General features: G+C 46.9%; 1 protein-coding gene across 9 annotated transcripts in view; it reads right to left on the bottom strand.

Annotated features, from left to right (window-relative positions):
- Positions 1-378: 378 nt before the first annotated feature.
- Positions 379-16,251, bottom strand: part of LOC141172265 (sulfotransferase 2B1-like) — a 462,870-nt gene continuing 446,997 nt past the window's right edge. For 4 of the 9 annotated variants that reach the window (XM_073656276.1, XM_073656278.1, XM_073656277.1 and 1 more), the window contains exon 9: positions 562-666. Coding sequence is in view for 1 of the 9 variants with exons in the window: in XM_073656279.1 (XP_073512380.1) it covers positions 542-666 (125 nt within the window). In the remaining 8 variants the exon portion in view is untranslated. Of the gene's footprint in view, positions 667-16,251 lie in introns of all 9 variants that reach the window. The other 5 variants (XM_073656279.1, XM_073656281.1, XM_073656274.1 and 2 more) reach the window with 5 other exon arrangements.

The raw sequence follows: 16,251 nt of genomic DNA, 5'->3' as shown, positions 1-16,251 counted from the left end.
CTCCACCCACACCCACTACATGGTTCCACCCTCCAGCTAGGGACCAGGGACTGTGCTCTCCCTTAGGAGCAATCTTTCCCTTCCCTCCTGAAGTGTAATGGATGCAAGTGTGTTGGTCCCGGGTAGTACTCCATCCTTACCTGAGAGTGGGATACCGCACCTCTGGGTGAGATGCAATACCTCTGTGGTGACTGAACCCACAGGGGCGCCACATATACATGGTCTGTCATACTAGCCACCATCTGCAGGAACCAAACAACCTGTTACCTGTGAAGTTTCATCATATCCAAACATAGAAACATGGATTTGGCTCAAATGCAATAAATTTATTTTAAATATTGAAATTAACTCAGTACATGAAGAACATTCAGAAACATCAATATCCTTTACCAGATCAATCATCTTATTCATAAAAAAACAATGAATGTGTCAAGCTGTGTGTGATCATGCATAAAAAGTGTTACGTTAATTTGTTACCAATAATCATCTCAGACTCATACATTTACTTCACTTAGAACATTTGGTCTGCTGGTAAAGCCCGTTATTCCTGTATGCCTGTCTCCCAAGGAAACTTCACACTGCAGTCTTGCATTTCTGCCTTGTAGATCTTGTCAAAATATTCATTTTGAGCCACAGTAAAATGATTTTTCCAATCTCCGACTATTCCTGTAAATCATAAGTGGTGACAAAATATTTTAATTTCTCTTCAAGAGATCTGTTATATGCACATAGTAAACCCTACAATATTATAATTCCCAAAAATCAATACTTAGGAAATATAAAAAAAAAAAATGTGGAGAATGTGGCATAGTCCAGAACATGTGTTTATCAAATAAACCTAAACTACATGTTTCTGCATTGTACTGATGCCGCATAATATAAAGGGAATAAAGAGAGCTATACATGGGATAAAAAGATAGGAATACGAGTCTAAAGTCTAATGATAAAAGCAATAGTATAACATTTCATACAGACTTAAATCCTTGAAAAACAGTCAATATACAATAAAAAACACATATGATCATGAAGAAACAGGTCATCAATATCTGATCAGTAGGGGTGCAACACCCTAGTGTCCGAGAACTTCCAGGCACCGCTGTTAACAGCTGATCAGTGTGGGTGCTAGGTGCCGCACCCCCCAATCAGATATTGATGGCCTATCCTAAGGATAGGCCATCAATAGAAAGGTAATGGCCAACAACCCATTTATTACATTATAGTGATAGTAACTAGAGATTAGCGAATGTTTCAATATTCGATTTGGATTATGTTTGTCGAATTTGCAATATTCACCGATTTATTTGTCAAATATTTGCCAAACATTACCGAACGTCATAGGATTCAATGCGGGGCAAAAAACCCCTCATATGCAACATCTTCAAATGGCCCAAAAGTTGCGAAAACACATCAAATTAGGGGTAGACACCGGGAAAGTGCCATCAATTGACCCAGAGTACAAGTATTATTATTATTATTATTGTGACATTTATTTTGTGGTGCTTTACATGTGAAAAGGGGTCACCGTCGGTGACTCACCAACTGGTACAAGAGGCGAGAGGACCCTGCCCGCAAGGGTGCACAAACAATCTACAAGGGATGGGTGAGGATATAGTAGGTCAGGGTACAGCTAGTCGTGCAGCGGTATGCTGGAGCGAGGGTTGCTGCAAATTATATGCTTGGCAGAAGAAGTGGGTCTTCAGCTTCCTTTTCAAGGTTGGCAAGAGTCTGATGTGTTGGGGTACAGAGTTACACAGTAGTGGAGATGCACGGGACAAATCTTGTATGCTATTGTGGCAAGAAGAGATAAGAGGGAAGTAGAGATGGAGATCTTGGAGGGATGGGAGGTTACGTGCAGGTAACTAGTACAGGAGACTAGGTCACACATGAATGGAGGAGACAGGTTTTCGATGGCTTGGTATGCCAAAGTTAGGCTTTTCAACTGGAGTCTTTGGGCAACAGGAGCCAGCGCATGGATTGAAAGAGGGGAGAAGCCTAAGAATAGTGGAGTGACAGGTGGATTAATCAGCCAGCAAAGTTTAGGATAGATTGGAGGGGTGTGAGAGTGGTAAAAGGGAGGCCACAGAGCAGGAGCTTTTAGTAGTCGAGGCAGGAGATGATGAGGGTGTGCACTGGTGTTTTTCTAGATTCATGGTTGAGGAATGTGTGGATCCCCAAGATACTTTAGAGTTGGAGTCAGCATCAAGTAGAAAGGGCTTGGATCTGATGTTTGAAGGACAGATCAGAGTCAAGCTTGCGGGACTGGGGCGAGTGGACAGCTATTCACTTTGATGGACAGGTCAGTTGGGGGGGATGAATGAGATGGTGGAAAGATGATGCATTCGGTTTTATCCATGTTAAGTTATACAAATCTAGCAGAGAAGAAAGATGAAATAGAGGACACACATTCTGGGATTCTGGTTAGTAAGGAGGTGATATTAGGCACAGAGAGGTAGATCTGTGTGTCATCAGCATAGAGGTGGTACTGAAACCCGTGAGACTATGAGCTGTCCCAGGTCAAAGGTGTAGATGGAGAAGAGCCTGGGTCATAGAACTGAAATATGGGGGACACCGACTCATAGGGGTGAGATGAGGAGATGGTATGTGAGTGGGAGACACTGAATATCCTGTCGCTAAGGTATGAAAAGATCAAAGACAGGGCCAAGTCTGTGATGCAGAGAGATGAGTCAGTAGTAAGAGGGAATGGTCTACTGTGTCGAAGACAAATGACAGGTCTAGGAGCAGGAGGACAGAGTCTTGCTTGGATTTGGCAATTAGCAAGTCATTGGTGACTTTAGTCAGGGCAGTTTCAGTGGAATGGTGAGGTCGGAAGCCTGATTGTAAGCGGTCAAAGAGGGAGCAGGAGGAGAGGTATGAGGACAGTTCAAAATAGACTTGTTGATCCAGTAGTTTGGAAGTATAGGGGAGAAGTGAGATGGGGTGATAGCTCGACATAGGATGGGTCAAGAAAGGGCTTTTGGAGGATGGGTGTGATTGAGGTATGTTTGAATCATGAGGGAAAGACACCAGTAGTTAGTGACAGGTTGAAGAGGAGGTTTAGGCTTGGGATGAAGACACTGGTATGGTTTGAAATGAGGTGGGATGGTATTGAGTCAAGTTCACAGGTGGTGAAATGTGATTTGAAGAGTAAAGATGATCTCCCGTGATGGTGGAGTAGCTGGTTTTGGAGGAGGAGAGTTGAGTACTGAATAGCTGTTTAGGGTTGTTAGACATGTATGATATGAGAGATGAGAAGTATGTTTGTTTTGCTGCAGTGAGTAATTGTGCAGCATTTTTAAAACTTTTGTTACTTGACTCCACTCCCTTTTATTGGCAGTCACACAGCGGTATGTCTTGTAGATGAGGAGCAGTAAGAACATGTGCTCCAGTAGATGACAAGCGCTGCATCAAGTGGCCTCTGCTCCTCTTCCTCCACATTATCATCACACACAGTACAATCTTCAGAGGTGGCACCCCAATTACCCTTGTTTTCATCCATGTCACAACTCTCCAACCACCCAATTGACTGTGGGGAAGTACAGATGGGCAAGTCTGCAGAGCTGTTCACACATTCTATTCCGGGGCATCAGAGGTCTGATCCAAAGCTTCAGACTCAAGAGGGGGAAAGCATGTGTAGCGATGCCCAAAGTTTTTTTCAGTTGATCTGGGTCCGAATGAAGTAGGGTCCGAGAAGAATCCAAACCCTTGTCACTAGTCGTTAATCCCTGGGGGGGAAGGTGGGCATGGATGGGTTGGAGAACAAAATAAATACACACCAGAACATAGAGAGCTAAACTACTACACACCAGGGAATAGAGAACTAAAACACTAGACACCAGAAAACGGAGAACCAAACTAATAGACAGCAGGAGTTGGAGAACTAAACTACTAAACAGATAAGGTTGGAGAATGAAACAAATACTCACCAGAACATGGAGAACTAAACTAATAAGACAACAGCGGTTGGAAAACTAACCAACTAAACAGCTATGGTTGGATAACTAAACTACTACACACCAGGGGATGGAGAACTAAACCACTAGACACCAAAGTGTGACTAGACAGCAAATGTAGGAATGATCAAGGTTTGTGGGACAAACCTCTGTATCTAACACTTCCTCCAGTGCTCCTGCTTCCCCTCCTCTAGGGCCTCCACCTGTGCCCTCAACGTCTGTCTTAATGAAACACACATTTCAACAGTGCAGAGAGAATCCCCCACCTCTGTACTGTGCAGCAAGGGCTCACCGCAATCAGGCAGTGTTAAAATTAATATGCCTTGGAGATTGCAGTCATACAGCTTAAGAGTTGTGGACAGGTCTAAAGGCCGAGTTTGAGCAATGGCTGTCTCCACTGAACCTGGAGCAAGGGAAGGCTGTGTTATGGGATGTTTTGTGCTCAGGCCCATGATCTTGGCTGTTGTTTTAAGGACAGGGGTTATCCTGATGAGATTGTATTGTACAATCCGCCTTCCTACACGCCTCTGACCAGGATAGGCAGACTTTACTACATTTCAATAGGAAGAAAGAAGACAAAACTGGTCCACCAAGAATGACTGGCACGTATGACAATAGAGCTAATGAGGTGCAAGGTATTATCAGAAAGCATTGGGGGACACTGATGGCTGACCCAGACCCTAGGGGCTTTTTATCAACACGCCCAAATATTACGTATAGAAATTGGCGGTCCCTCCATGACCGTTTGGTCCATAGTCTGTACAAACAACCATCTAGACCTTGCACTTGGTTGGACCTTAGGACGTGCGGAATGTTCAGGTGCGGCGATTGTAAATTTTGCCCCTGATTTAGACCGTGTAAGAGTTTTTCCGGAAGCCCTGAGGGCAAAGGTCTTCTATATGAGAGATTTTGCAAATTGTAAGTCAATGGGTGTGATTTATATGGCCACCTGCACATGCCCTTTAAGTTACATCGGCAAGACGAAAAGTGAATTGATTTGACGGGTGGGGGAGCACCTAGGTGATGTACAACATAATAGAGATGCACCTGTAATTCGACACATAAAAGAATTTGATATGAACAATCCTAAAGCTATATCCTTTTGTGTACTTGAGGTGGTAAGGAAGAACATGAGGTGAGGAGATTGGAATAGGATACTTCCCCTAAAGGAGTGTCAATGGATTTTAGATTACATACATTGATAAAAAAATGGTCTAAATGAGCAACAAAATTATTGTTGCTTCATATAATGTGTTATAGGACCCTTTATCCATCAGCTTGTATGGTTGGTGAATATCTTTGTCTAATAGTGAATACTATCATATATACCGTAAGTGTAATTAATCATGAGATTTTATCTGATCTACTAACTATACCTAAGTGTCCTTCCTATATATACCTTTATTGCGCTAATATCCATATGGACTGCCAGTCTTCATATACATCTGCACCTAATAGGAACATACTTTGTATTTAATAAAATTCCCCCTCCCTTCCCTTTCACCTTCCCCCCTTTTTATGCCAGCATTATAATGAATATCCTTTTTGATGAGGGACACCCTAGAGTGTTTTCTGACACACTATTACCTGTGGACTAGTTGTGACGATACAGCCTACAATCTTAATAAGCCAGATGTTTAGATTTGTTCATCCAAGAGAAATACACTATTATCTTTGTGTATTTATATGCCTGGTCAATAAGGACAGACCAGTATTTGTATAAATAGAAAAAGTAATATCCGGTGCCACAAGCGATAAATCCTTACTGACGATTAAGGGGCTGTGTCCTCGAAATGCGTCCAGTTGTTCCCCTCCTAGGGACATGTGATTTTTATTTTTTGGAATAAAAGGATTTATCGCTTGTGGCACCGGATTTTACTTTTTCTATATATCCTTACAAGTGTATGCTGGACACTAATCTGTGAGCCTGGGATTCCTGTGAGTTTCAGGTGATATGAGCTAATTACCTTTTTTAAGTCCAGTATTTGTATAACCCTGATTGTTATCTCCTCTTGGGTTTGGAAACAATGATGTTTGCTAATATGCTAATTACATATTGTACTAAAAGTCAGTTGAATGTTGGTTTAAGAGCCCACTGTATACCAACTATGTAAACTGATTAGCTCAAACAATAAGATCTGAGCATTGCCATTTCCCCCAACCTGTGACTGATTACCTTAACAGATATAAATATAAACAGGGGTGTCTGTAGTGCTGCAAGCAGAATCAAGGAGCATCAGAAAGACTTTACAAGGAGAATGAGAGACCTCCTTCAGGAAAGTAGATGGATTGCATGGCAGCGCCATCCAAAGAGACACAGATTTGGATTCTACATGGTACTAGCCTAAGGGTATTGGCCCTGACTGGAAAGATACGGATCTGCTCCACTGACCATCAGAGAGACATGGATACATTTTGGGGAGATGAGGTTGGGACGATGAAGTCACCTGACCCCATGGATATGTTGTTTGGGTTTGCCAGGAGGGACCCACGGATCACCTGGAACCCATGGAGACATTCGGCGGAGCCATATTGGGACCCACCGGTCATCTAGCCCCATGGAAACTCTCGGAGAGGCCAGGGTGGACTCTCTGGTCTCCTGGCCTTATACCTCAATGGACTGGCCCACCAGAGAACCATAGAGTCCTCCGGTGGGCCCTGGCTACTCCATCAGGAGAGTTCACAGTGCAAACCTTTCAGGTCATGATGATGATGAGGCCATTCATCTCCTTAGTTTTCTGTTACTTGGGATGCAAGCGCAAGTATGCAAACAGCCACCCACCCACAGGCCGCAATACTAAACTGCCACATTTCTGGACAGGTGCTTGCACTTGAAATGTTGCCTTTTAGGCTCGTGGAGGCGGAAGCTTTTCACAACCTCTTGGCAGCAGTGGCCAGATCTCCATACTCGGTACCCAGCCACCACTATTTCTCCTGGTGTCGCCCCGCCTCCCACAAGCACGGGTCCCAGAACATTACTGCTGGTAATTTTCTGTGGGAATTTGCTTGGTTCCAACCAGCCTGGAATATTTACAGTGAACTATGGTATGACGCCATGGTATTAGCACTGCCCCCAGTACCAGTAGTGAAGCTATCCCCAATTTCCTTCTTAGAAATTTTATTTGGTAGATTGAGTGGCTGCCCAAATACATTAGTTTCTCCAAAGGAGCTGAAGATACAGAGTGGCAGAAGGTGCAAGTTTCTCCAGCCTTTTAAATATCAGAGGTTGAACGGTAGCACAGTGGCTCAGTGGTTAGCACTGAAGTCTTGCAGCACTGGGATCCTGGGTTCAAATCCCAGCAAGGACAACATCTGCAAGGATTTTGTATGTTCACCCCATGTTTGCGTGGGTTTCCCCTTCAGTAAAAAAGCAGCCATAGAGTGTCCTTGAACCTTCCCACACACTTTTCTTAGCCAGGGCTGCTTCTCGGTAGAGTTGGACAGGCCCACCAGAGAACCCAAGAATCCTCTGGTGGGCCTTGGCTTCTCCATCAGGAGAGTTCATACCGCAAACATTTCAGGTTGTGATGTTGATGAGGCCATCCATCTCCTTAGTTTTCTGTTATTTGGAATGCAAGCGCAAATATGCAGCCAGCTACCCACCCACAGGTCGCAATACTAAACTGCCACATTTCTGGACAGCTGCCTGCTCTTAAAATGTTGCCTTTTAGGCTCATGGAGGCGAAAGCTTTTCACAAGCTCATGGCGGCGGTGGCCGGATCTCCATATCTTGGTCACGAGCCGCCACATTTTCTCCCCGGGTCGTCCCTGCCTTCCACAAGCATGGGTCCCAGAACATTACCCGTGCCCTCCCCTGTGCACTTAGTGGGAAGGACCACCTAACCACAAACACGTGGACAGGTGAACGTGGCCAGGGATAGTACATCTCAATGGAGCCAGACCACAGAAAAAAAACAGCCATATAATGTCCGGGAACATTCCTACAGACTTTTCTTAGCCAGGGCTGCTTCTCAGCAGCGTTGAACAGGCCCACCAGAGAACCGGAGACTCCTTCAGTGGGGCCTGGCTTCTCCTTCGGGAGAGTTTATAGTGCTGAGGTTGTGATGATGATAGAGGCCATCATCTCCTTAGGTTGCTGCTGGTACTTTTTTATGGGAATGTCACGCCAGGTGTCGGAAAGACAAAGAGGGAAGAGGGAAAAGGACCCCAAACACTGGGGAAAGGGGGAAGTGGGACCTCCTAGTCTGGACTAGTGTCACCCTGTCCCAACTAACGTCCCTATATTGGCTCTGAACCAATCGCCAAAGTGTGCCTCGCCTTGACTTTCCCTGGTTTATGGGTAAGGCTAGGGATGGGAGGAGATGAGCACTAGTCGATCTCCGCTAAACTCTATAGACAACAAGGGTAGACAAACAGAGGAAGAATGCTTAGCTTTAGATGACTCCAGACAAATGCGAACTCGGCCTGAAGCTCCAGAGAGGACGAAGTACTGCTCTTGCTAAGCCTTCACAAGTAGATATGAATATAGCCGGCATCTCCCTCTCAGATACACCAGGTATATATACACCCAGGCCAGGGAGCTAATTACCAGAGGGAGGTAGCCGCTAGGTCTGCATCTGAGAAGATGTCTGTAATGCCAAACATAAAGATCTTATGAAACCGACTGCAGGGCGACTGTCTGTCACCTCTGACACCCCCGTGACAGGGAATCCGCTTAACTCCAAGCCTGGAATATTTTCAGTGAACTATGGCATGATGCCATGGTATTAGCAGTGCCCCCAGTATCAGTAGCAAAGCCATCCACAATTTCCTTCTCAGGAATTTTATTTGGTAGACTGAGTGGCTTCCCAAATACATTAGTTTCTCACAAAGGAGCTGAAGATACTAAGTAGCAGTAGGTCCAAGTTTCTCTAGCATGTTAGATATCAGAAGGAAAAAAGAGAGGGCAGCACATTGGCTCAGTGGTTAGCACTGAAGCCTTGCAGCACTGGGATCCAGGGTTCAAATTCCACCAAGGACATCTGCAAGGATTTTGTATGTTCTCCCCAAGTTTGTGTGGGTTTCCCCCTCAGTAAAAAAAAACAGTCATAGAGTGTCCTGGAACCTTTCCACACACTTTTCTTAGCCAGGGCTGCTTCTCAGCAGGGTTGTACGGACCCACCAGAGAAACCAAGAATCCTCTGGCGGGCCCTGGCTTCTCCATCAGGAGAGTTCATAGTGCAAACCTTTCAGGTTTTCTGTTACTTGGAATGCAAGCGCAAGCATGCAGCCAGCTAAAACAGGCCGCAATACTAAACTGCCACATTTCTGGACAGCTGCTGGCACTTGAAATGTTGCCTTTTAGCCTCGTGGAGATGGAAGCTTTTCACAACCTCATCCCAGTGGTGGCCGGGTCTCCATACTCAGTCCCCAGTCGCCACTCATTCTCCCGGAGTCGTCAACACCTTCCACAAGCACGGGTGCCAGAACATCACTCGTGCCCTCCCCAGTGCACCGCCTAACCACAAACACATGGTCAAGTGAATGTGGCCAGGGACAGTATGGAGCCAGTCTGCATTAAAAACAACAGCCATAGAGTGCCCGGGAACTTTCCCACACACTGTTCTTAGCCAGGGATGCTTCTGGGCAGGGTTGGACATGCCCACTGAAGAACCGGAGAATCCTCCGGTGGGTACTGGCTTCTCCTTCAGGAGAGTTCGTAGCGTAAACCTTGCAGCTGCTATGGGGCTCTTTAGTGGGGAAGAAAGGTGGCCGCTCAGAATCAAATCCATTCTTGGGCCCAATGTTCTTCAGTCTGACACTGCTTCTCGGTGAGAGTTGTATTTCACCACAGCCACATTCTTTACCCCGGTGAAAGGACTGGCATAGAGGGAAACCATATCTACTCCGGCTGTCATTTCTCCCAGGAAGTCCTCTAATGCAGCTTGTTGCATAAGCAATGACAGCCCGTCCAACATCAGCTCACACTTCTCGGTGATGCTTGGTCACAGACAAAGATCTTTTTTTTGAGTTTATTCACTGCAGAGTTGGACAATGGCCTGATGTGCAATGCGTTTTGAGAAATGACGTGCATAAGCAAAGCCATGGTTTAGGCCACTGAAGGTCATTAAGTGAAACTCATACAGCTTTCCCACAGACTGAAAGAGGGGTATCAAGACTTCCAAGACAGCCAAGACTTCGCTGTCTTCCCCAAGAGGACGACTATCCATGTTATCCTCCTCATCTTTCTCCTCCTCATTATCACCCAATCTGCATTGAGATGAGATGAGGCTGGGCTGCAAAGTTCCTTGCTCCATCTGTGAGCACCAAGCGTTTCAGTAGACAGAGAAGCGGGATGGTGACACTAATTATGGCATCATCACCGTTCACCATCTTGGTGGAATCCTCAAAGTTTTAGAGGACGGCACAGATGTCAGACATCCATGCCCACTCATCAGTTCTTATGTGTGGAGGCTAAACTGAATGCCGATGGCCATGTTGAAGCTGGTACTCAACAACTGCCTTCTGCTGCTCACAAATCCTTCCTAACATCTGCAACGTTGATTTCCAACATGTGGTGACATCGCACAACAGTCGGTGAGCTGAAAGCTGCATATGCTGCTGAAACACTGCCAGGGTTGTGGAAGCAATAGATGACTTTCTGAAATGGGCACACATACATTTAACGTTCACAAGCAGCTCTGGCAGATCTGGGTAAGTTTTTAGAAATCGCTGGACCACTAAGTTGAGAAAATTTCATGCTCTCTCATTACTTAATGTGTGCCCCTGTATGGAGAACAATATCAGCACCAAAAAATTAAAAGATGAAATGTAGCCTGCTTTATATACCACGGTACTAAGAAAACAAATTTTGATTATATCTTGTGTACCCCTGTGACAAAAATATCTGCACCAAAGAATTAATTTCACTAGAGTAAAACTAGTATAATGGTGACCGACAACTCTTCCACTACAGCCAAACCCAATAGACGAGACTTAATCAGGATTCTCTACATTTCAAAAAATTAGTGGCAGACACCAGCAAAGTGCCATCAATTTCACCAGAGTAGAAGTAGTTTAGGGGAGACCGAAACCTCTTCCACTACAACCAACCCAATAGATGGAGACTCAATCTGGAATGTTCACATTTTAATAAATTATTGCCTAAAACCCCCAAAGTGGCATAAATTTCACTAGAGTAGAAGTAGTATAATGGGGACCAACACCGCTTCCACTACAGCCAAACCCAATAGATGGAGACCCAATCAGGATTCCCCACATTTCCAAAAATTAGTGGCAGACACCAACAAAGTGGCATTAAATTCACTACAGTAGAAATTGTAGAATTTGGAATGAGACCTTAGGGATGAATAAGGCTTAGGGGTGATCTTATTACTATGTACAAGTATATGAGGGGACAGTACAAAGACCTTTCTACTGATCTTTTTACTCTGAGGCCTGAAACGGGGACAAGGGGGCATCTTCTATGTCTGGAGGAAAAAAGGTTTAATCATAATCACAGACGGGGATTCTTTACTGTAAGAGCAGTGAGACTATGTAACTGTTTGCCGCATGATGTTGTAATGAGTGATTCACTACTAGTGTTGAGCCACCCCCGTAGTGTTCGAGTTCGGTTCGTCGAACACCCGTATGTTCGCCGAACTGTTCGTCGAACTGTTCGTCGAACACCTTCGAACACCGTTAAAACCAATGGCAGGCAAACAAAAACACATAGAAACACATAAAAAACACATAGAAAACACTTCAAAGGTGTCCAAAAGCTGAAAAACTGCTCAGAAGACACAATTAACACACGGAAAAGTGACAAGTACATATAGTCATGCGAAAAGAAAAGAGGTGGAGGAGTAAAAGGAGGGGGAGACACAGATATAGGGATGTCATGCCCTTCTAAAATCAAGAAAGGCTGGAGTAAAAATCTAAAATCAGCCTACCAACACCCAGATGTCGTGACAAGAAAATTAAAAAAAGAAATATCTTTAGGTAGAATGGCGGTTCCATTCAGAACACTTTCCTTACAAGACGTAGTGGTATCCCCGTTGTGAGTTGTGCCAAAAACGGAACCCAATACATTCAGACTAATCCACCATTTGTCATATCCAAGGGGCAGGTACGTAAATGACAACATCGACGCGGAACCAAGTACAGTAGTATATACTGTACATCCTTTGACAAGGCAATCAGGCGGATCAAGAAGTTGGGAAGGGTCACCCTAATGGCCAAAACATACATTGATGCGGCGTTCCGGTTACTTACTACCTGTGCCTCCGAATAGTGTCCACCTATTGGGCTGCTTCTGGGAAGGAGCATACTATATAGATCGCTGTTTGCCCATGGGGTGCTCCAGATCCTGCTCACTATTTGAGGCGTTTAGTTTCTTCCTCGAATGGGTTGTAATGGACGTTTCTAAAGGGGCACATATTATCCATTACCTCGACAACTTATTATGCCTGGGCCCAAAAGATTCGCCACAGTGTGAATACACGCGGTAGTCCACCTGTGAGAAGGAGAGAGCTGGAGGGAGAGCGGACACCACAGAGCCGAGGGGTTAGATGGAGAACAGAAGAAGGAAAGAGGGCAAGAGAGGTAAGGGAGTACAGTGGAATGCTGATCTGAGCTCCCCCACGTTCCTGCTGGGCGGGGAACAACCCTGGGAAGAAAAGCCGCTTGCGCATCCCTTTGAGGTTATGGGCGCGAGCGGGCCGAGGGGCTACGCTGGAGTGCGAAGCCGACACGGCCAGTCCATTCCTGCCCGTGCGACCTCCGTGTCGCCGGGTTTGTGCCAGAGCCGCGGTGGACCCTGACGGCCAGCCCCCCTCTCCCAATACTGGTGCCTGTCTGCTGGTGGGTCAAGCTCCCCTGCGGTGGGGGGGGAAGTAACATCTGCAGAAGAAAGACCATCTTCCAACCAAACTAAGATGTCTACGTCTTTTGTGGACAATGTGATACAATCCCTTTCTTACAGACACGCCCATCGCTACAAATTCCAGATGAGGCACAAAAACAGCAGGTGCTTCAACGGATATCAAGTGCTCCTTCAAGTGGGCTCTCCTCCACCTCAACTTCAACATCACAAATACTCCAGTCCTCAGAGGTGTCTCCCCAATCGCACTTGCTTCCTCACAGCTCCCAAGTCTCCAGCTGCCCGTCTGAGTATGGGATAACACAGATGGTTGAGTCTGCACAGCTGTTTACTCATACTATAGCCTGGGAAACAGAGGTCTGCTCCAGAGCTTCTGTTAATCCAGACGAGGAAATGATCTGCACTGATACCCAGAATCTTTATGAGTCGGATCCAGGACCAGATGAAGAAGGTTCTGAGCATAATGTAGATCCTCGTTCCCAAACTGTAACTCCTGTTGGTGGGGACAATGATGAAGACGATGATGAGACTCAAATACCTGATTGGAGCGACAACTTGACTTTTCGGTCAGGGCAGGAAGAGGTTGGCTCTGAGGACGACGGGTGTGAGAACACACAGGGTGATGATGACGATGTTGGAGATCCCACTTACTGTCAACCCACAGTCAGCCAGTCGATGAGGTCAGCAGAGGAGGTAGAGGAGGATGCGACTAGCCCAGAGGATGGGGTTGACTCGGTACCCGGGCCTTTGCCTGGCCTTGGGGATGTCGCGGTGGTCGGCTCCCGGGCCCGTACCCTGAGGTCACTCTTTAAAAGGGTGGACAATTGTTAATTTTATAAGAGTTCGTGACGCCACCTGTGGTATCTGGTGAGAAGCACCAGCGCTGCAGCAGTCCACTGAGGCCGGTGATAAGGCAGCTCGATGGTATAGCTCCCCACAGATGGAGCTAGGCCTCAGAAAAGCGTATGCAGGGGGAATGCAGGACAGGCGAGACCCAGCTGGGTCAGAGCAAGAACCGGAACGGACACGGTAGTCACTGCAGTACCTTTTACTGGTGGAAATTCAGGCACATCCCGGAGCACTGTAAGGTGCATATCAGGATCCTCCCCAATGAGCAGGTGTAAGGCCTCCTTTTTCTTGCCTCTGCGTAGTATGTTTCTGATCTGCCTGGAGCTAGGCCTAACTTTGTCTCTGTCCTGCGCTGGCTGACCTTGTGGTAGGGCCTTGTCTTGGAGTTCACGCTCCCAGTATGCGGGGCCTAAGCGTCTGGGACTTGTAGTTCTCCAGGGATTCCGGTTATGCCTTACTGGGTCATAGAGATCCCGGTAAGCTTGGATCCGGTGTCCGGTAAATGCTTCGGGGTGAGCTGGTTAAGCTCCTCTGCCCCCTATGTACTAACTCTCCACTCACCTTCGCCCTACTCGGGCCCTCACTAGGCTATACACACTAACGGCAGCTTGCCGCGCTTCACCGATCTTATGGCGCCGGCACACCTTAAGCTCTAACTGGGCTCCCTGAATCTAGCTAGCAGGAGCCTCGTGCTCCACTGCTGAACTATTAACTCTACTGCAGGAACTCTTCAGAGGAACTGAACTACCTAGCTCCACCTTCCCTATTTATATCCCTAACGGGCTCCCTCTGCTGGTCTGAGGTGGAAGGTGGAGATGTGTGAATGTTTATGGGGGCCTCTTGTGGAGGATTCCATCAATGCACTCTTCTAGGATCTGTGATACCAAGTGCAGCTGGGCGTCACAGATGCTATTGACGACGAGGTTAGGTTGCGCTTTCCTGGACAGAGACGGAGTACTGGAAGCACGTCAGCAACTGCATCCTCAACCACAACTCTGCCTCTGACAACAAGTCGTAGTCGCTTTTCAGGTCGCATGGGCTCTAAGCCTTGCATAGCCTGGGCATTTATTCAGATCGATAAGGATGACCCAACTCGTGTTATCTGTAATATTTGTCACCAAAAGCTAAGTAGAGGCCAAAAAATCCATAGTTTGAGTACTTCATGCATGAACCGTCACATGGATATGAAGCATAAGTTGCAGTGGGAAGCTCACTGTGCTACAATGCGGCCTAGCGGGCCGGGCCAACCACCGTCTGCCCCATCTTGTGCATCCGCGGCCTCTTCATCCTCTGTGACTGGGGGGACAGCAGTCACACATGTTTTTGGACGCAGACCTGCCACCTCTTTACCCGCAACAGTCAGTGTGATTGGCAGGTCATCATTTCATTTGGAAGTGGAAACACCAGCTGGTGTTGAGCACTCTCCGACATCGAGAGCACCACCTTTGGATCAAGGCAACCTAATTTTTCCGCCTGCTTCTTCCTCACAGACCGGCAGTTTGCCGGGGACACCCTACTCAACCCCGTCTAAGCACAACAGCCAGCCCTCGGTCCCTCAGATGTGGACAAGTAAAAGACCATTTCCTCCTAGCCATGACAAAGCTAAGAGGTTGAATTTCACCATCTGCAAGCTGTTGGCTACAGAAATGCTGCCTTTCCGCCTGGTGGACACAGAGGATTTTTGAGACCTTATGTCCGTCGCAGTACCCCAGTACCAGATGCCCAGTCGTCACTACTTCTTAAAGAAAGGTGTGCCTGCGCTCCACCAGCATGTCGCACACAACATCACTGCTTCTTTGAGAAACTCTGTGTGTGACAGGGTGCATTTCACCACAGACACTTGGACGAGTAGGCATGGACAGGGGCGTTACATGTCGCTGACTGGGCACTGGGTAACTATGGTGACAGCAGGACAAGGGGCTGCTGTCCAAGTCTTGCCGTCCCCACGAGTTGTACATCAATCCTCTTTATCTAGAAGTTCCTCCACTGCTTCTGCCTCCTCAACCTCCTCTCGGTCCTCCACCTGCACCCAAAGCCTGTCTGGTAATGCCACCCGCTTTCTAATTGCGCAGAAGGAATCCTGAACACCTCCTTACTATGCTGGCAGCAGGGCTCAACAGCATCAGGCGGTGTTTACTTTGAAATGTCTGGGAAATGTGAGTCACACAGCTGAGGAGTTGTGGTCAGCTCTGGAGACCCAGTTTCATGAATGGTTGTCTCCACTGGACCTGCAACCAGGGAAGGCCGTGTGCGACAATGCTGCAAACCTGGGTGCGGCCCTTCGCCGGGGCAATATCACACACGTGCCTTGTATGGCTCACGTGTTGAACCTGGTTGTCCAGCAATTTTTAGCCCACTATCCCAGACTAGATAGCCTTCTGCAGAGGGCACAGTCGCTGTGTGCTCACTTCCGCAGCTCAACGACTTACATCTCTACAGAAGTCGTTGGGCCTGCCAGTTGACCAGCTGAAATGCGATGTGCCGACATGGTGGAATTCAACTCTGCACATGTTGCAGCGACTGTGGCAGCACCGACAAGCCCTGGTGCAATACGTTCTGATGTATAGTCTGGGCCAACGAGATCCAGAGGTGGGGCAAATCACGCTGCAGGAGTGGTCTCAGATCAGGGAC

This window comes from Phyllobates terribilis, unplaced genomic scaffold, assembly GCF_046119375.1.
Source record: "Phyllobates terribilis strain yellow unplaced genomic scaffold, ASM4611937v1 Scaffold_12__6_contigs__length_324123572, whole genome shotgun sequence".
Classification (NCBI taxonomy): Eukaryota; Metazoa; Chordata; class Amphibia; order Anura; family Dendrobatidae; genus Phyllobates; species Phyllobates terribilis.
The sequence above is the reverse complement of the archived record's forward strand: the minus strand, read 5'-3'. Positions and strand labels throughout refer to the sequence as shown.